The following is a 22091-nucleotide window of genomic DNA, read 5'->3' as shown; positions in this document are numbered from 1 at the left end:
TTATTCCAGCAGTTTTAGAAATGAATAAGCTATGCGCGTAGCCTGTGTATCGCAACTGTGCACTGATGTGTCACTCGCAAATAGCGGGCGCACAATCAGGGAGGTTATGAATTAAAGCGACTACTGGTGGTAGGTAAATAATAAAAATTATAGGACTCGATAGAGTATTTCTATTCCTATCGACTAATAATGATAAAGAATGATGAATAAAATTAACTGCTAACGGTCAATATGCAAAAGTATACGATCGTAATGACCGTAGCTAATTGTAAATGAGTAAAAATGTTTAGCTATGAATGGTAAGCACTAAAATGACTAGACATGACTCGTCATGACTACGAAACGACCAATACGTCAAACGACGACTTGAGTGTCCGCAACTAACTAAAAAGAAGTAACAATGCTTAGCGATGGGAGACAAATGATAGGAGATGAGGGGTAGGCTTTCGCCGTTCTTCTCTTATGATTGACATCTAAGAGACGCGAGAGCTTCAATGCGCTAGGCAAGCCAAGGCTGCTGTGGCCGGGAGTTTGGCCTGCAAGGGTCCTTGACCTAATTAAGATTGGGTGTCCATGATTCCGAGATACCTAGCCAAGATTCTTTGCCTTCCTTCTCCAAAGCCTAACTTAAACAGATTGGATTTGCCCTTCCACATGCGCTCCACGTTCACCCCCATGGTGCGTCTGCCTACCAAGCGCGCAGGCTTCTGCGTATATTGCTCTTCGGCTAGTCACGTTGTTATGCGGGAGCCCGGAGCCGCTTTGGAGATCCGGCGTGGAGAGCCGACGCAGCTGGTTGCCATAGCGATGGCGCATGCGCAATTAAAGCCTTGGCCGACCACGACGAAACTCGCGGAACTAAGCCAGGAAAGCTTTCACTTTAAAAGCATGAAAGGGACGCCATAGTTGTGCACGGGCAGATTCGTCAGCTGGTTGCTGCTTTGAACCACTCTCTCTGTTCCTGCTTATTTAACTCGAGCGTAAATGTATTCTTTAAGCAATTCTCTGTTGTTGTTTTTTCCGCATTCATCTGCCTTTAAGCGCTGGAGAAGCTTGATGAATTTAAGCGTACCGGATTTGTGAGGCTCTTGAATGAATGCGTCGGCTCATTTTTGAATTTGCAGTGAATTGCGGCAACTCATTGCAATGCCAGATGCGCAGCACACCTCTTTGTAGTAATGTTTCAAGCTACTGCTTTACCTCCAAAGTTTCTCTTTCATTTCCTCGTTAGCTGCTTTCGGACAAAGTTTCACCCTTTGATTATCATTTTTCTCTGCAGACCTCTTGCTCAATCAAAACCGGAATGGAGAAAACTATCCCCGTGAAAGTGGCGCTGCGCTGCCGCCCACTAGTGTCCAATGAAGTACTGGAAGGGTGCCAAGTTTGCACACGGACAGTGCCGAATGAGCAGACTATGGTTTCACGTGGTGAAAAAATGTTCAAATTTGACTACGTTTTCGGTGAAGAATCGAGCCAGGCTGAGGTCTACGAGGCATGCGTCTCCAGCCTGCTGCCCAGGATATTTGAAGGTGAGCATATAGAGCCTGCCCACAAAAATAACGATTAAAAGTTTTCATTTCTATCCCAAGGGTAAACTTGGTTCTGGAGACACGAAAATGTAGCAGCATCGTTATTTACCTTTCTTGCATGGCCGTTAAAGAGAACAACGGTGTTGGTGCATTGTTGTAGTGCCAAAATTGTTACTACATTTGTCATAACGTCAGGTTCTGACGAACTCGCTACCTTTCGGAAATGAGAGATTAGCGCCATTTTTCAAGCGCCTACAAATCTTGTTAAACTAGTATTTCTGGTTTCCCTTGCCTTGGTGGCTATGTATGGTAGTGACGTGTAGGTGGTTGATTTTCTAGAAGACGTTATTAAGGTAGTAAGATAGTATAGCTAAATTAGGCTGAATTATTTTGTTGCCTAGCATGATGAATTAAATGAACTTTTGCACGCTAAACGTTATTTAAGGGTAATGAACAAAACGCTGGTCATTGCAGTCATGCTCCGAAAAGCAATGATAGACCGCAGTGTTCCCGCACCACTTATCTGTTCTTGTGGTGCTGTGTAGAGCATGACGAAGCACCGCAACAACACAAGACGTAAGATGGCCAATGTGTGCCAGCGCGCTCCTAATCCACGAGTAAAGAAACAGCTGAGAAAGGCGCTTAACAACAGTAATGCGTGAAAAAGTTGCTTTATTAAAATCGGTGGGAATTTTTCAATAATGTCTTCTTGTGAGTAGCTCCGAAACACACACAGCAAACAGAAATGGTTCCATGCATGCACATTACACTGGTTTACATTACCTCCAGATGCAGGATAAAACATTTTCTACGTTATTTAAACATTGTAATGTATTTGCAGCCGTAGCAAACACTTTCTCAGTAACCAAAATTTTGTGACTTGAAATGACTGCACAATGGCTGAATTTCATGGAAACAAAATTTAACAGCACCTGTACATGTATTATTATTTTGAGAGGCGAAGAGAGTCAAAGACGATCCTCAGACAGTGAGGCTCCTTATCCAGTAAATTCAATGGACATTCAGATACAACAAAAACACAGTTACAAACAAATTACAGGATTGCATTTAATTTCACTTAAGAGCTTAATGGCGAGAGCCTTTGCACCTTCTTTTCTTCTACCTCTTCTCTTCTACCTGTATATTGTCTTTGTGTACTTGTTATAATTTCGTTTCTCTTTCCTTTGGTGTCGTGGTCGGTGACATCGGCATCTTAGGACTCCTCTGCTTGACACGCGAGACTGAAAGGATTTACATGGACCATACTGGACTTTTATAGGAACTAGTCTTAAGTAGCCGAATCGGGAAATTATGTCGACGTCAAAACGTATTTCGGCGTCCTGGCCGGATAAATTAAGTCGACTTTAGAACCAATTGCGACGTCTGCCGGACACATCCGGCGAACCAATCTCGCGTGCGCGAGATTTTCGACGTGATCCTTGAAAGGTTTTTGTCTTAAAAGAACGGTATAGACACAGAACATATTTTGATGTATGCGCGTGAAAGAACTGCTCTCTCCGTTTCTTCGAAGCGTTTGGATAAGAGGCCTCTGTCGGAGGAGCTGCTGCTGTGCGCTTGGAAGGACAAGGGGAAGGGTGTCCAGGCAGTGCGGGCTGTCTGCCGTTTTTGGTGCGCCACCAGACTCGATTCGAGCTTGTAAAGCGAACTGTGGTGCTTGTATAATTTTTCCATAGGCCTTCTCCCACATCGTCACCCATCTGATCCTCTCTTTCTCCCCTTCCTCAGGGCAGAGTACCAGGTCATATTTTAAACATTCCGGCCAGCCTCTCTGCCTTCCATGTCAATAAACCCATCTATTGATGGAAGAGATGAAATGTGCTATTTGATAGCTGAAACATCTCAAACGAGTCAAATTCTGTACCTTAGCAAGCCTTGGCAGGCGAACGGGAGTAAATGTCCTGCATGCCAGGATTATAACTCACTATAAATACCTCTGGTGCATTTTACGGTGTAGAACTTGCCATGGCACTATATCGCTGCCGCATATTATCTGCTGAACAGCATAATTTATCTGCTTCTCTAGTGTCATCGAATGTTAAACTAAGCCTATAAATTATATAGTTACATTTTCGCTCAATCCATGCCGAAAGGAGGGCCCCTGGTGTATTCTTGGAGCCAGATTCGTTCATTCAGGGGAGGTTCTGCGTAGCAGCTAAAGCATTTAGTGGTGATTTAGCTTTGCTCAGAGCATAAATGGATATAAATATATGATCTAGCGTTCATTGAATTAAATTTTAATTCGCGTATTTTGTACGTATGGTTAGGCTTAGCGAAGTATGTAACGGGTGATTTAGGCTTTGCTTAGGATGGAGGCCTAATTAACGTATTTAGTCCAACCTTGTCAAAACGTATGAAGGGGGCGACATTCGAAGCGCAGCTCGAAAGTCTGGCAACTTAGCATGAGAAGAAACCGGCTACCGAGATGGCGTGCAAAGCTTGTCCTGGGGCTGGTTTGAAAGCCACACGTAGCGAGGTATTGAGCCAGCCCAGCAAATTTGAAGAGTGCGTGTGGTTAAGCGTTTGCAACAAAAATGTTCGATTTCTCTCATGCCATAAATGAAATTACAGCAGACACAAAAAAGTCATAAAGGATTGAATACCGTTTTTCCTCTGCCCACATAACTGTTTCATTTGCCTATAGTTGGTGAACTACCGTAAGTGCAACATGCAGCAAGAATTCAATCTGGAGACAGCAAAAACACTGGCAGTGTAATGCGCTTCTCAAGTAGCAACAATATGCATCATATTGTGCACCAAAACTGAACAGTTTAGTACGTGTTGCACATTTCTATTAGGCGTCTGTAAGCTGAAATCGCCGTGATCGAGGTGTGTGCACGAGAGAAGACGTATGGCATTGAAAACCAAGAGGGCCTAGGCAAAAGTGATTTTCTATTCTTTTTGGGGCTTTCTTTGAAGAATGCGCATTCTGTAATCATTTTTTCATCAGGAGCGCTCTCAAAAAGAGAAAGCCTTACGGCTGCCATTGGTTCCAAGCCCTCTACATCGCATCCAGACCGTGCACATCCATCACACGTCGCATGCACGCCTAAGCTAATGCAGTGGCTGTCTCGGACTTTGATTTTGAGCAGATTCACGTTATAAATTTTTTAACTTCGTGTCCGTATTGTCGTCATACCCAAATTTGTCAGGAAATGAGGCGCCCCCTTTGCATCTCTTAGTTGTAGGTATAGTTTGTGCGTTTTGCTAATTTTCTATGAGGCCCCCGTCCGCTTATACTTGCTAGATCAAATTTTACATTTTCAATAAGTTCACGTCAGCGATTATGTTTGAAACCAAGAATGTATCTTCTATGTTCAAGGCTACAACGGCACCGTTCTCGCCTATGGCCAAACGGGCTCTGGAAAAATGTTCACTATCGGAACGCGCTCGTCTTCCAATGACACCGGCTGTGACGATGCGAGCATTATCGCCAGGATAGTTGACAATATTTTCAAGCATATCACGACAAGCACAGAGAAAATATTCCTTGTGCGAGCTACTTTCCTCGAGGTGAGTGCATTGTATGCAAGACAGCAAATACGAGACGTGTAATTCGCGAAAATGTACTAAATATGGCCAATAAAGTTTAAATAGCCAAACTGTGAGAGCTATTCTGCTGTATGTATATGACTGTCGATAATCAGGTCATGAGTGAAACGCCACCGATATATTTGTTGAGATGAAGACTTCATTCCCAAGTGGTGCTTCTTGAACGAGTTCCCCTATAAATAGAGAAGCTTTGTTCACTAATGTGTTGCACAATTCGACCATTTCCTAAGCATCGCAAAACGAGATTGCGCCATTGCGTTTGTCGTCAAAAGACATGAATGCTGCTTCTGAAGGAATTATTGATTTTAACCTTTTACACAACCACCACATAGGCGGAATAAGCGGCGTTTATTTTATTTTAGCAATCTGAGTGGCAAAACGATCCAGCTCTGTTTCGATTCGCGCGCGATCGTAGTAGACTTTGTGGGCAAACTAAGCACGGTCATCAACTTCTGGCTGATTAATCATTTGCTTGAAGTCTTGACCCTTCAAGCTTTTACTTGTCTATGCTCTGCTCTGTGTGTATATGCCTATTTATCTTGAAGTAGCCCTATATGTTATACCTACATCAAGGGTTTTTTCTTTATTTTACTGCAAATTCCTTGAATAAGCAGGCGAATATTCGAGTGCAACTAAATTTTCTTTCACGCCTTTGAGATACAAACTGAACCTAAATGTAGGAGGCATCAGGTTTGTAGTTGTACAACTGGCTTGTCATGGATTTAATGTCATTTCTAATTTCTCGCAGATATGCAAGGAAAATATTTTTGATTTATTCTCCAAAAGTTCATTCCGAGAACTACTGACGATACGGGAGGATCACGCCGGCACATTAAGGGTAAGACTTCACTAGTGCATTAAATTGTTTTGGGCTAACAGCATGATTAGGAGCGTGCAGCTCGAAGTACGTCGGCTATTATTATATAGTTACGTGACTATAATAGGCTGCTCCTATTTTGGGGTACCCGCATTAGCAATGATGTAGTGCTTTTGCATTGTGCTGCGCTCTTAAACCTTAATACAGAACTGTAAGCTTAAAATTAGAATTTCCCAGCTAACCAAACAGGCAGAAACATAAGCGTGATCTCAAGCAAAAACCATCTGTATATCCAGATGCGAATCCATCTGAGGCACCATCAGCAGGAAAAGTACATGGAGCCTTCTCAGCCCTACTGGAAAACCAAAAGTTCTACGAGGCAATAACTTCACACAATCTCGCCTAATCGCATAGACTCTCATATGGTGGACATCATTATCATAAAATATTTCGCATAATTTATAATAATAGACAAGAGACTATGAGACCTTATGCAATTATATGCGACTTGTATGCAATTGTTTATGCGAATTAAGTGAGATCCTGTGAGAAAATGTGAGGATTTTGCCTCACATGTTTTCAGTACCCTACTGAAAAACCAAAAATTCTACGTGGCAATAACCTCATAAAATCTCATCTAATCGCATCGACTCTCATACGGTTCACATAATTATCAAAAAATATCTTACATAATTTATGATAACGTAGAAGAAGCTGTGAGACCTTATGTAATTATATGCGACTTGTATGTGATTTCTTATGTGAACTTAATGAGATTGTGTGAGAAAATGTGAGGTTATTGCCCCATATAGTTATTTCAGTAGGGTAGGGAGGTGCTTCATTGAACCTAATAAATCCAAAGGCAAACAAAGCAGCAACTTGAGGAGGGTACTCAATGACTTCAAAGGCACGGATCACAGCTCGCCGTCAAAATAAAAGAAACATACTCATGTACGACCGTAGATGAAGATGAGGAATTTAGAACATACACTAGAGAAAAACACCATAATTAGGATGTAGAATTCCCCGTCGTAGAATTAAAAACCGCATTAATGAGTATGAGGCGAGATACGACACCGGAAGACGACCTGATAACGGTCGGCCTTCTGGCCAACCTCAACGATCAAACCCTGGAAGATTTTACGGCCAGTAATGATTGCTGGGACTCGGGGATGTTACCAAATGACTGGAAAACATCCATAGCGATGTTCATCCCAAAGCCGGGCATAAAGATAAAAAAAAATTTAAGACCAATCACTCTCACGTTCTGCACCGGTAAGCTCATGGAGGTGGCAGTAAGGCAAAGGCTGTCCGAATATTTGGAACAGCATGGGCTGCTGCCGCCCTCCATGTTCGACTTCCGGCCACATTTATCAGCTCAGGATGTACTGCATCAAAGCAATGGGGAAGTTATTGATCCCCTTTTAGGGAGTTCAGAGACAGGGCGATTTTGACCCTGGACCTGATGAGGGTCTTTGAAAACGATAAATATTGTAAAAGTGAAAATTTCAAACGGGAACAATTGCGGCGAGAAATATTTTAGCTACATAAAAACTTAGAAAATTCGAAATCTTATATCAGAATGGCCAATAAAAAATTTGCTGAGGTTTAGCTTTTGTTTCATCCGGTAGGTTGCGGAAGCAAAGCCGACGTAGCTTCTCTTTCTGTCCTTATTCTTCTTCCTTCTTCTTCTTCTTCTGCTTCCGCGGCGCGGCGGGGCTACCGACCGGGTTTACCCGACGGCTTGAAGAGGGGCCCCATCTACGGTCGCTGCAAAGGTCAAACGTGGCTACCGGCCAGGTTTACGCTACGGGCTGAAACATGGCGTAGTATTGCTTAGGCAATAAAAATTCGGGCCAATCGATATGGGAACACGGGGAACGCCTCAAGGACCTATTCTTTTCCGCTGCTCTTTAACGTTGCCCTCATAGCGCTCCCAGAGAGGCTCAACGCCAGTGAATGGCGTACGCCCCGCCATCTACGTGTACGACATTACCATCTGGTCGTTCCATGGGTAACTTAGGGCAGATGGTGGGAGCCTTCCGAAAGGAGAGCGCTCCGAATAAATCAGAACTCTTGCACATTGCAAAACCTAAAGATCTAGGACAAAACGTACACATTTACGTTAACGGCAATCCGATACCAGAAATGGACATCCTTCGGGTATTGGGATTGCGAATTGATAACCTGGGTAACACTTACAAGACCCTGAAAAATTAAAGTCCACCTGCGGAAAAATTAGTAGGATGATTGGCAGGATGTCCGGCAAGAACGGTGTACGTCTTGAACAAGAAACCGTTTTCCTGGTTTAGGCGTTCGGCGTCACTCGTGGGGAGTACGTGGCGCCCTATCTCAAGCTGAGGAAGAGCGACCGCGGAAACCTTGATGCGGTGATTCGGGCGGCGGTTAAAAAGGCGCTAGAACTCTCATCCAGAACCTATCCGGAGTGCCTGCTCCAAATCGCGATCCATAATAGTATACAGGAGCAGATTGAGGCCCGCAGAACAAATCATATTTCTAAGCTGTCCGGGACCAGCATCGGCCGCAAAACCTCTGAGACCTAATTCTCGGGCTTCTCCCCATCATCGAAAACAGATTGGACATCTCGGATATGTGGAAACTATTTGGACGGTTAAGCCGCTCTCTAAAAACATGAATCGGGAGCATAATAAGGTGAAGCTGCAAGCCTGCAGAGCAACATTTATGCAAAATAACTATGGCAGTAAGAGACGCACATATATTACGTGGATGCAGCGGGTCCCCCGCGAGGACGGCATCTGCACCATCACTGTTGTGCACGAAGAAAGACAGGTGAACGGGCTCTCGGTAAAAACTAGTGACGCGCTGATGTTGGAGAAAGTGGCGATTGCACTGGCCTCCACCCACTCCGACGCAGCGTATATAATGTCGGACTCGCAACAGGTTTGCCGAAATTACGTGCGGGGCACGATAGCGCCACACACCTGCAGAATATTATTGACACATACGAGCAATTCAGATTCAGCTACTTGTGAAAAAAAAAACAAAAAACAGATAATGTGGGTGTACGGTCGCCAGATGGTGGAGGGGAACGAGACCGCTCACGCGGTTCCTGAGCTTTCCTACCCGTGGTTCCGCTAAAATAATCCGGTTCCACCGCAGCAACTATAAAAATCCCGCTCATAATTTATGCGAAGATTGAAACTCATTTCCGCCTCTGCAGAGGGGAGCTCCCGTGACCCGCCAAGGGTCTCGACAGATATAAGGAATGCCACCTTAGACGGCTTCAAACCGGGTGTTTTATAAATCTCGCCATACTAAATTACGTACGTGGATCCGGCATTCACGGGTAGGTGAAAATTCTGAGGGCAGTATGCTGACCTATCCCACATGGTCTAGGCTTGCCAGCAAAACACAAATATAGCAGTTATAACATCCAACTAGGGAGGGCTGGAAGGCGGCCCTGTCCAGCTCGGACCTGGAGGAGCCAGCTCGAGTCCAGAGAGCTCGAGCAGTGGCAGCGGCCAATGGCGTCTTGGAATGGGGTCTGCCACCCAGCGCCATAGCCATCCCCACCTTCCTTTCACAAATCATTTCAGCCTCACAATAAATGTATTCTCTTCCTTCTCCTAAACTTATAAAAGGGCTGTGATCAAATATCTACCTTGAAATAACGTTTTTTCGGGCTAGTTGGTGAGTTCATGTTCAAGGCGCGAAAACGCACATGGACACAAGAAATTCAACGGGACGAAGCGCTCCTTCCCGTTGCCTTTCTTGTGCCCGTGTTTGGTTTCGCGCATTGAACTTATGATGAAATCTCTATACTTATATTTTTGAACAGTGCAATGTTCCTTGCATGCTTATTCTCAGATGAAAAAAGGGTGGTACTAAAAATGTTCGCTCTTTTAATCCCATGTTCAGCTTTCACGTTGAGCGCGAACGCTTGCTGATACACTGTCTGTGGTTTTGTTTCAACTTGTATGAACAGGTGACCAACCTGACGGAAGTAAGTGTGACCAATCCCGAAGAGACAATCCAGCTCCTCGAGAATGCCTCTGCATCTCGATGCACATCTTCGACCAACATGAACTTGCGGTCATCTCGGTCTCACGCAATCTTCACCATGATTGTAGAGCAGCGGGACAAACGAGATGGTGTCTCCACAAGGCTAGCCAAGTTCCACATAGTGGATCTCGCTGGATCTGAACGAGCTGGAAAAACTAGGGCAGTTGGCGAAAGGCTTAAGGAAGGTTTGTTGCCAATGTTTCAATGTTTAAGCTGCTAGTTGTTGGTGGATGGCTCTAATGCTGGGAAAGGCCGAGCAGCTGGAAGGTAAAAAGGCACAGTAGTCAAACTGCTGCAGAATAGTTCAGATGAGGGTGCGCTACTGTTACGCTCCGTAACATATCCAGTGATATCGAAATTTTTGGACGAGAATGTACAGTTTTTGTGCAGCTTGTAGTCCGCCATGTTTTCCATGCAGCTTTTATAGTCGACGTCTCGATAATTTGGTTCCAAAGGCAGATTTCATTCACTACATGTAGGGTTGAATACTTCTCTACGAGGTTCAATACTTTGCTTCATTGCTCACGCAAGTGACTCAGGACGTCTTAACCAGTGTCCTACATGGCTTTTGTGATAAGCGAATTACGCGTAATAGCAAATTATTCATTGCGATCACAGCACACGGTTGTAATTTAGTACTTCATTTTCAAAGATACAGCGCTGGATATCAAATCGTATCGTGTTCTAGGGTTTAGCTGTTTGGTTGGCTCTTAGCTGACATATCATTATCAGTGCCAAAAGATGAATGAGTGTGTACTTCTAAGCGCACAATAATTGCTTTCTTCACCACCATCTCAAGTTTTAGAGAGCGCAGCTTTGACCAATACTTGGAGTTATTAATGCGGATTGCATTTAACGACTACATTTTCGACTTCCTTTGTCTGTCATGGCTCCATCCACAAAACTCTGCAGGAGAAACGTGGGTGCCTTAACGAGGTTCACAAAAATTTTTATTTTTCACGTTGTTTTTCTCAGTCCACTTAAACATCGTTAAGTAAAGTGCACTAACTGCTAACGGATATTTTTATCCCAGTTCACGTCTTTCATTTCACATAATCTTAACTTATACTAGCGACTACTGATGTTATTTCCTTTCGCTGTGTCCTTGCTTTGGGTTATAGCTGTAGTTTGGCCCAGGTATTGAGAAGCTCTCGATTCTGCAGCAAACAGCTGCGGTGCAACCGTTTTGAACTGCCCAGAATTTAATATTGTCGGTGTCAGGTTTTCTCATAGAGCTTTGTTTTTGTAATTTAGAATGACATTTGATCTAAAATTTTCAAACGTATTTCGAGAATTACGTGTTGTGAGATTGAGGTATTGTTAGTCAGTGTTTAGTAAGGGTGTCCTATTAGTAATGCCCAACCTTTTTATTTTCCTCGAACGGCGTTAATTTACACACACATGATATTAGGAAACATTCAATCTGCACCTCTGGTGCTTACGACTATATTGTACCGCACCATACTCTTAGCGTATTTGATTTGTTAGTGATTTTTATGTGTGCACATTGCTAAATCAGAGTAAGAATGACGAGAGCAACATATTCACCGTACAGACAGGGCTAAACATAAATGGGAAATATGGAAGACAGAAGTTTATCCTACGACATTGACGTGATATTGGTGAATAAAATTTTGTTATTTGGGGCTCTCCTGGAGGCCTGGTGTCCTATCTCCTGAGGTATTTATGTTTTGGTGCCCTTTTACTATACTCATGTCTAAATACAAACGGCTTTAGTATAAATGAAAAAATGTAGAGTCGCTTATGCAATAAAAAATAAGAGCTGAGTTTCACTTTAATATATTGTAGTTTACTATAGCGGGATTGTGGATGATGCAACTCGGATGATTAGTTACGGGACACTGACCTATTTTCTCTTAGATCCGCAATCAATAGTTTACTATACTGAAGGTCTATAATTGTTCACACTCCGCCGTGAAAGAATTGGCAGTACCCATACTAAATTAGTGCGCGTACAGTATTTCTCAAAGTGGCATAGCAGTTGACTGGTGCGAGACGTCAGCTTGGTAATGTTGTCCATGAGAGACTCGCCAATGCAAACTGCACTGTTCTGCTCCAGATTAGGCGGGATTTACCATGCGGCCACCATGTGCTCTTTTTACCACTGACAGCTGCCTGTCTGTGTGTGTGTCTAAAAGCTGCGCCGTGGTGAAAGCTCATCGATCTACTCTTGGCGTTTGTGCAATTGCATTCTTAGAAGATGCATATTACGAAAGTACCAGGGTAACAGGGAAGGGTTTTGCCAGTGACTGAGTATACGAAGAAAGATGGGACACTATATTCTGAAAGGGTTGAAGCCGGTGTTAGAAATTTTCAGTCGACGAACAGCAATGGTAAAATCATGCGAGTCTGAGCATGCGACAATGTGGGAGGGGTTACACATCAGCTGTAGAAGAACGGAGGTTTGGGCTAGTTGGTGATCATCCATGTTTAAGTAACAGTGTGAAAGGAGATAGACGAGGTGAAGGATGTACACAAATGCTTTGTGCACGTCCGCCGTCGTTGTGTACCTCCTTCCACTCGTCTCTTTGTGTACATCCTTCCACTCGTTTCTGCCCTTTTGCGCTGTTGCTTAAACATGGTATACACATCAGCTACGCTCTAATGTGTGTGGCAGTACACTCAGGAGGAAAACTGTGCAGCATCACCCGTGCCATGGTGAGAACACAGTGATAAGACACTTTGTTAGTGCCGTCTGAGTCTCTGAGTACCAATAAACAACCGTAAATTTCGGCTGATACGGGACAAGTAACATTTTTATGAGATCACCACGTATGTTTCCCTCGATGTATTAGGGACTCGTCGAAGTATGCAGAAAGTTTTCTGACCCTCTAACAAGGTGCTGTGAGGTGTAGACTATGGCTGATAAAGCATATTTTATTGTTTATGCCCCTTCATTTTGCACATTGTAAGTTTGGAGGTATAAGTAAATCCTAGCCGGCTTAAAAATGGGAACTATTTCTGATAAGAAGCATTTAATTTCTACGAGGGTTTAACTAAAATAAGGTGACTACAAACTGGGGAGGCTCTACAGTGATTAAAAGGACGCTGAGTACGTATTGGTCTGCATCGAAATAATTCCAAATTCTAGTCAGACTGAGGCCAGCCTTGCCAAATTCGGAGATTTCTAAAACTAGAAGACAAGAAAAGGGATATCGGTGAAACTATAGTGCCAGCCAATTTTACGAGCAAATTGCATTCGTGAATAAACAATTCAGAAACGAATACGCGAGGTCATGGTGCGCTGAAATTCAGTTCTAGACGGCGGTGGTCTGTCCTTTGTTTTCCAAGGACGCTTTTTATGGAATATTTCTAGGTTTAGCTTTCCGAGCGACCGTTATATTTTTGCCACTGAACTATTGCGAATATAGCTAGAAAGACTTGGAAGACCAATATTTACTAAAAAGTAATTTAAAAACGTTGTTCTCTATGTCCCTTGTATGTTCGTGGACTAGGCAATCGTTTGGAGGTAGCATTATACGTGGTTTATGGTAACTACGTTACAGATACGTCACTTCCTAGCACTGAGTTTCCTCTTCCGCGTTCATTTTTATTTCTCTAGATTCCTTGGGGGGCAACAGCCACACTGTGATGATTGCCTGCATCAGCCCGGCTGACAGCAACCTGGAGGAGACCCTCAGCACATTACGCTACGCGGGCAGGGCTAGAAGGATCAAAAACAAGCCTGTTGTCAACTTTGATTCGGCACAAGCACGAATCGCCCGACTTCGTCAGCAGGTGTGATTCCGTTTGATGTGTACTGTGGCCTATCCTTGTCTTAAAAATAGCATCTTTAAAGTTTGGGTGATTACTGCCCTACTGAAAAAATTGTATGAGACAATAACCACATTTTCTCACACTATCTCACTCAATTCTCAAAAGAAATCACATACAAGTAGCATATAATTGCATAAGGTCTCATAACTTTTTGTACATTATCATAAATTATGTACGATATTTTATGATAACGATGTGCACCGTATGAGTCTATGCGATTCGATAAGATTTTATGAGGTTATTGCCACGTAGAACTTTTGGTTTTTAAGTACGGTAGTCTCAAAAATTTGGAGTAGGGCATGGCAGAGAGCAGATTTTGTTTTCTAAAATTCACCGTATAGACAATCAGGACCCGGAGCTTTGGAAAGCAGCAAACGGTCAACTGCGTCTTCCATTTTAGTTAAGGTTAATGGAGGACTTATCGCCTTCATTCATCCTCATGAAGGGGATTAATCATTAAAACAAGACACTCTACATGAACATCAACAGCATTACCTGTAGTGGAAGAAAAACGACAGGTGTAGCGACTTGCAAACTCGGTTACTATTGCATCAAAATTAGTGAGCAAGGCACCGCTACAATAACCCCCGCCGGGGTGGCGCAGTGGTTACGGCACTCGACTACTTTTCCCAAGGACGCGGGATCGAATTCCGGCCTCGGCGACCACTTTTCGATGGGGGCGAAAAGCAAGGCGCCCGTGCGCTGCATGATGTCAGTGCACGTTAAAGAACCCCAGGTGGTCGAAATTTCCGGATTCCTTCATTACGGCGTCTCTGATAGCATGAGTCGCCTTGGGGCGTTAAACCCCACAAACAACCACCACCACTACAATAGAATTCAGATACTCGTTTGACAGCTGCATGGCGACGCTCATTAAGCAATGGTTGTCTAGTTGCCTCCTTAGACTGCAAAGCATGATCGCTACGAGAACGCACACGGCCCGCTCGAAAGCGCTCTGCATCGAAGTCTTTAAGGCGGTAATTTACAATAGGAATTCCCTCAGTGTATAAGCCAGGAGCCTCACACTCAAGCTCGTTTTAATTACGAAGTCTCAGCAGCAGCCGCTTTCCTTCACCGAATTTGAAGACCTGACTCAACCAATCTCTATAGCTATGTTCCAAACTTGTTGCTTAAAGAACTCCCAAGCTGCAAACGACTGCAGACTCAAGGCGAACCAAGAATCCAAGGCTGTCCTCACGCGCTGTGCAATGTCTTCCTCGTCTACCAGCGAAGCATGAAGCTTCCATAGAGCCAACTGCGGCTTTTTTTAATTTTTCGTCATTTTTATTTATTTTGTAAATGTGCATAATTTCAAAATATATACCACATATATTTATTACATTCTGAGACAGCAGGAAGCACCGGCAGGTTCCCTTTTCTATTGCCAGCCCAGCTGAAGCAGCAGCTACAAACCAGCAGCGTTTCATTTACGCTTCGTCTTCTCTCCGACGAGATGACCAACGATGATGATGAATATGTACAGATGAAGATGACGTGCACGCACAGTGCTTACAATCTTCCCCCTCCCGGACGAAAGCGATCATTGTGGTCGCAGGTTACAGATGGTCAGCGGTTAGATACGACGGTCACGAACAAGCGATGCAGGGGCGTTTTTAGATAGTTCACACGTGATGCTTGCTTTAGAACCGTGTAAGGACCAAAGCAATCCTAGAGGGCACTTTGGACCAATAAAGTGCGATGAGGTGAAATCGATTAGAGCGCAGTGGATTGTAGCACTCTATCTCCCTCTATCTCTATCTCTTCCTCTATCTCTCTCTCTTCTTTCACTCTCACCTTCCGCCGTTCCTTTATGGCGTCGTACATGTGTCAGCGGAGAGTTGTGACAGAAACTGCGCCTTTTAAATCCTGTAAATCAATTTCCAACGTCGCTCATGCCTGCTGTACTAAGGCCTCCTAAACATCTTGGTCTGCTTCTATTAGCTTTGTGGCGCTGCGTTCGAAAAAGCGACAAATAAAAGGCGCCACACGGACGCCTGGATTGGACGCCCGGCGGGATCATCTTTGCATATGCATGAATCACCCGGTGACGTCATGACCTGTCGTGACAGTACGTCGATCGCTCTCTTGTCGAACACAACCAGCATTTAATGAAACGCATCAAAGCTCACCGGCGTTCTATAATTCGTTTACAGGAAAGGAAAGTCGCAGTAGCATCTGTCACTCGCGGAATCCCGCGTTCATCCTCACGGTAGACAAGGAGAATTAAGAAGAGCGCTGTACGATCTGAGCGTGGCTCATTTTTTTTTCAGCATGGTATTTATTACATGCTTTTAAATTCGGCGTAGAGTTATATACATTATTTACAGAGTAATCAGCCTGTAGGCGAAAAGTCCATTTGGAACATACAACGCAACATAACCAGAAAACGACTTAGCACAACTTCACTAAAACGGTGGCAAGGGAAAAAAAACCATCAGTGGCGCAATGGATTGACACTACTTACCTCAGCACTGAGCGAATAAAAAATGTGTTCGAATGTTGAAAAAAAAAAAAAGCTCCTAGCGTGGCGCTATTGGTAAAGCGCCCGGCTGGGTATCTAAGGAATGGAGGTTCGATTCCGGCGGCGACAAGGTTTATTAATTTATTTTTAACTCTCGCTCTCAAAAGCGTGACACCTCTGCTGACAACCTTCTGTCGACAACGATGAGGCATTAAAGGCATTTCGATGCATTTCGTCGTAATAAATCGGCTAATCAATTTTCGGCACCAAAGCCACGGATGCGAGGGCACTCAGAGGGGGGTCGAATATTAAGGGCATTTTCTCTTAGCTTGAGTGGCTTAAGTTTGAGGCGGGCAAGCTCACGGCAGTGAGTAATGCGAGAAACGAATTATTCGGGAGAAGGTGCGTCAGAAGGTGTGGTAGCTGAGAAGAAAGATGCTTCGAGCGAGAAAGTAGGGGCGGAAATTAACAAAAAAAAAAAAAAAAACGGAGAATAGGTGGTGGTTCGTTGAACGGCACTGTTGTATGCAAAGGTGACAGGGGAGTAGGGTCCAGTTGTTGTGACGGGGGTGAATGTATGAGGACAGCTTGTCAGAAAGCGTGCGATGAAAGCGTTCGGCGAGGCCATTGGTCTGTGGCTAGTAAGTGGATGTACTTCTGTGCACCGTGCCATAGCATGAAGCACTGCTGCGAGCACTGAGGAGAGGAACGACTTTCCACTATCACTGAGGAGGTGACGCGGGGCGCCATGGCGAAGAAGTCTGGTGGGGAGAAAAAAGTTGGCGATTTGAGAAGCAGAGCCGGAAGAAAGAGCTGTGGTTTAAACGGATCAGGTGAGGTGGTCGACCGCAGTAATGACACAGCGGTTGACCGCTAGTGTAAAAGGCAGGGGTCCATACAAGTCGATTCCAACCGTTTCGAAAGGCGTGAAAGGACACGGGGGAGGTAGCAAGAGACCGGCCGGAAGTGACGTGGACCATTTGGATCGTTAGCAAGGGATGCAAGACGCGACGTACTTCAATACAGAGCTTGAGAGGCCAGGCCACACGAAAAGGATCTGGATGCGGTCGTAGGTTTTCATGTAGCCAAGATGGCCAGCGTTGGGATCGTCGTGAAAGGCTTGCAGAATTTGAGAAGGTGGAGAGCGGGGAATTACGGGAACCCAGGCGTGGCCTAGCGGGCTGTAGTTGTGCCAAAATAGTTTGCCATTCCTTAGCTTTAAATTTTTGAGCTGTAGACGGAGACAGGCATTTGGAGTTCTGATAATGCCACTCAGACGATCAATCAGCTTGCGACAGTATGGGTCAGCACGTAGGTGGTGAGGGTGATGACAGCCTATTGCTGGCGCGGGAGTAACGGAGGCGGAGATAAAAAGCTGCATTACTGTAGGCTCTGAATGGCGCGGCTCAAAGGCGCAGGTGAGGAAGGCGAAGGCATATATTTTGATGGCGAAGCAGTGGGAAACAAGAGAGAGCGTTGGCGTCTTTGTGCTGCTTGCCCCATTTGTAAGTAATTGTGAAGTTGTACTCTTGAAGATGGAGAATCCAACGCCCGAGACGTCCAGACAAGTTTTCCATTGAGGATAACCAACATAGGGTGTGGTGGTCAGTGACGACCGTACAGGTATGGACAAAACGTCTTAACGGCCAGACATTCCTGCTACATAATAGTATAGGTTTAGTCCGCGGGACTCAGAGCGCGGCTTGCATAGGCAACAACGTTTTCCGTAGAGCTGTCTTGCGTTGCAGAAGAACAGCGCCAATGGCGTGACTATCTATGTGCAAAATGGTTGGAGCTTTATTGACAGAATGGGAGAGGACGAGACTCGAAGTCAGAGCAGGAGACCAGACGAAGGGTGTATCCATGTGGAGAAACGCATGTATTGGGGAGACGTACCAGTCGTCGTAGTAGCAAGGTCGTGAAACGTTTTTGTGACGCTTATACGCAATTTCGTGTCGGCCACCAATATAGGCAGTTCATAAGCCTCTACTGAGCCGGCTAGATGCGCTATGCTTTGATAATTTAAAAAAAAAGTGCTTAACCAAGAGAACGAGAGGGGGTGATCCCTGTCTACAAGAGTCAAAAGGCCTGCCTGAAATCACACATTTGCACGGCTTATGCAACAATACCACCACCACATCTCTCCACTGGCTGCTGTATTTTCTTCCTTCCTTTTTTGACCGAGTGAAACCACGCGGTGCTCAGCACCCAGCTAGTTATGCTCTGCATAGCAAGAATACTCGGCTTTTTACAGAATTTCTAACACTTATTTAGCGAAACTATTGGTCTTCATTGAGCCGCAACCTCCAACCACCAAAATTTGTCGGCTGTCATGCACGTAGCCACGACTTTGTGTTTTTGTTCCTTTGGGTGAAGGGGGGGGGGATATTAATGAGGCTGCATATGTTATAGTTCGAAGCGCCGTGGATTTGTATAGCTTAGCGCACAGCCACACGACTGAACAATGGAGAGTTTGATATTAGGCGGCCTGCGTCCCCCCCTCCCCCCCTACGCTTATGGACGTGCCCGACTAGTCTTAATGGATATGCAGGCAGATTCGATGTGCATTTCTGCAGAAACCAGATACACGTAATTGATGACGCAGCAACAACGATCGAAGTAGGCGAGTTCATGCAGCTTCCTTATAGCTTCTTTACCGGCGTTACTAATTCGTTGAGGAAACATATTTTTTGTCTCCCATATCGATATTTTCATATTTACTACAGTGCAAATTCGCTGTCATCTGCTTTCGTACACGCTTCTGGTACTGCTGCCTATTGCAATGCTTTTATTTGATATAGAAAACAGCAAGTGAAGTACATGTGCCTGCCATAGTATTTACGGATCTACAAAGTAGGTTTTACAAAGTGTTGTAAACGTGGCGGTAATTGTTGCGCTTCTTTTGCACGTGCCCAGTGTCACCCATGCAGAGAGGCAAGACTCTTTCTGATAAGAAAGAAGTACAAGCTGAATTAAGATAGCATCCGCCGCCGTATAGAGCGTCCTAAACAGCCACAGCAAAAGAAAAACTTGCATCAGCAACAGCGAAGGCTCAGGGCTCAGGGGGTGAATTTGGGGAAGAAAGTCAGAACAATGGCGGAAAAGGCCCGCAACCTAAGCGAAAAGATATTTCAAAACAGGATGGTGGGTCTTCCCGCGAAGCCGCGCTGCATTTCTACAGAGGAGCAAAAAGGAAAAGCAACTGTGGGATGGAGTTCAGTAAGAATTGGCTACTCGTGTGGGTTATGAAAATCAAGTCCTAAATTATATAACAATATGAGAAGAAATCAACTTTTAGTTTTGAAATGTGAAAACACATTACGGAAGTATTAGTGTGCTAGAAATATAGTTTAGGATTTATCGAATAATGTTTTTAGCGCCTTGAAGGAAAAAGCAAGAACGATGCAGGTTTTTCGAAGACATTGAGGCCTTTTTGTGGACGAACTCAAACTTTGAGAGGAGTTGTCGGCCAAGTCTATTGGGCCGCGTCGAAGGCATGGTTTATTTAGGTCCCTTTAAGCCACTCAGTGAACGCGAGCAGCTGCGTGACCACGGCATGGTTATTATGTTTTTACCGCTCGCGGGAAAGTGAACGCAAGTGATTGTTGTGTTCGGCACACATGGAAATGTGAAAGGGGAAGTTCTGGTAAAGATTCTTGCCGAAGCCATGATACTTGCAGATGAGGCAGGCCTCCACGTTGACTTCGTCACGTGTGACGGGGCATCGTGGAATCGAAAGATCGTGAACATTTCTGTAAATCTGCATGACGGCTACCTCAATTACAGGTAGGATCCGGCATCCAACAGGCAGCGGTCGCTTCCTGCACTTCGTGTCTGATTTCCCCCACTTGGTGAAGTGCACGCGCAACAACCCCCTCTCCCATAATTGCAATACACCCGATGGCTTGGTTGGGTTTTGATATCTGTATTTCTTTCCTAACTATAGATTTCTTTCTCATCGGAGGAAAAAGTACGGGGCCTCGTTACAAAACAAAAAGGTGCCGGGCATGCACGATTGCTATGCAATTGCTGTGGGGAGAGCATACAGTTACGTTTGTCTGAAATAAGAGAAGTTAGAATATATTAGGCGCCGTAGCGGTCAGAGCAGGATAAAATTCTGTACTTTCGAGTTCTGCTAAGATCACTGAAGTTGACCTCCGTCAGTCATATGTTTTTACCGCAACGCGCCCAGTTGTGCGATGTTATTGCATGTTAAAGAACCCCATGTCGCCGAAACTTCCGGAGCCCTATACTACGACGTCTCCCATGTAGCCTGAGTCACTTTGGGACGTTAACCTCATATATATACACCATGTTTTTTTTTGTGTGCGTATTCGGTACGGCCGACCTTAATTAGAACATTCCGCAGCTGACAAGGATTTTGTGCTCTTTATTCTTTCGATAAGAACGCCTGGGAAAATGCATTACAGTCAAAATGATGTGAACGCATGTACGCAAAGATAAACGCAGGAGGGTGCACGAGATAGACGGTAGCGCGGTGACCCTGAGAGTCATGCACGGCATAACCGAAACCCATCTAAACCCGAACAACTTCGAGAATATGCGAATGGCCTACCAGCTGTTCGGCCCACAAGTCATACATGGGCTTTGCTTCTTCAGAGAAAGAAAGACAGTATTCGCCACATCATGCAGTTTTCGAGTAAATATATAAAATAAACGCAGTGACCGTAGTTTTAAGCAAATCGGGAATGCGTTTTTGAATGCACGCGACGAAACATCTCGGTCTTCGCCTGAGGTTTGTGCATTCGTGGGATACAGAATGAGCTTAGTGAAGCTTGGTGAGATTTTTTTTTTTCAAAACAAGCCAGGCAGTTTACGCGTCATAGCAGACCGTGTCACAACACGTGAAATGACGTATACGACACGAAACTGGTCAGGATAAAACTGAGAGCACTTCGACGTTCTCATATATATATATATATATATACCTATATATATATATATATATATATATATATATATATATATATATATATATATATATATATATATATATATATATATATATATATATATATATATATATATATATGCTTAAGTCCGTATACAGGCAAAGGAAGACTTTCGGTCTCATTTGCGCCAAACGCTCTAGAGGGACATTTGTGTAGGTATTAGACACAGCTCAGTTTTCGATATTGCAAAAGGCATATTCTTCGAAGGACACTTTTCGAGAAGACATAATGACGCACTTGCTGTTTTCTTTCTCCATGCAGGATGGTCAACACCGTCGTCGCAGTCATGTCTGCACGTCACTCAAGGGACGCGCAGCGGAGCAACTCACTGGCTGCTGACTGTCTTTCGGCATTCCTCGCTTACCTTGCAGAATGGAAGGCGCACACAGTCTGATATAGGGTTTCCAGGGCAGCCTACTGCCAATAGGCTAAAGGTTACTATCAAAAGCACTATCCTTTTGTTGGACTACATCACGATAACCTTAGGCTGCAGGTACCTAATGACAGCACGGTTAGGTCAAGAGTTCTTGGAGAACATATTTGGGATAGTTAGTGCAGCGCTTGCAATGACCACCCAACCCCCAAGAAGTTCCTTGCGACCATGAGTTGCATAAGTTTTTTTCAATTCCCTCACCAGAAAAGAGGAATGCGGTTGAAGCAACCTTGAATACTCTCTTGAATCCAGGGACATCCGCTGCAGCGGTATCTCAGAGGCAAATGCTTAGTGATTTAAAGAGAGAAGCAGCAGCTGAGGGCACAGAGCACACCAGCTTTTCGCTGGAAGTGATCTCGACTATGCCTCAACGAGGAGCGACTGCAGACTACTTCGTTATAAAAGTGGCTACGTTGCCAAAATGTGAGTCATGCCGTTGAAGTGCACTGAGTACGAATCATTGATT

General features: G+C 44.5%; 1 protein-coding gene across 1 annotated transcript; it reads left to right on the top strand.

The window, feature by feature from the left end:
* The first annotated feature begins 1303 nt into the window (after nucleotides 1-1303).
* On the top strand, nucleotides 1304-13725 carry LOC146183988 (chromosome-associated kinesin KIF4-like). The gene is made up of 5 exons (XM_084608461.1): nucleotides 1304-1529; nucleotides 4870-5060; nucleotides 8229-8306; nucleotides 9884-10145; nucleotides 13544-13725. The coding sequence occupies exons 1-5, from the start codon at nucleotides 1304-1306 to the stop codon at nucleotides 13723-13725; spliced, it is 939 nt and encodes a 312-aa protein (XP_084464587.1).
* Nucleotides 13726-22091: the final 8366 nt, after the last annotated feature.

This window comes from Amblyomma maculatum, chromosome 7, assembly GCF_055883805.1.
Source record: "Amblyomma maculatum isolate TAMU_Amacu chromosome 7, ASM5588380v1, whole genome shotgun sequence".
In the NCBI taxonomy this organism is placed as follows: domain Eukaryota; kingdom Metazoa; phylum Arthropoda; class Arachnida; order Ixodida; family Ixodidae; genus Amblyomma; species Amblyomma maculatum.
This window is presented reverse-complemented; position numbering and strand designations above follow the sequence as displayed.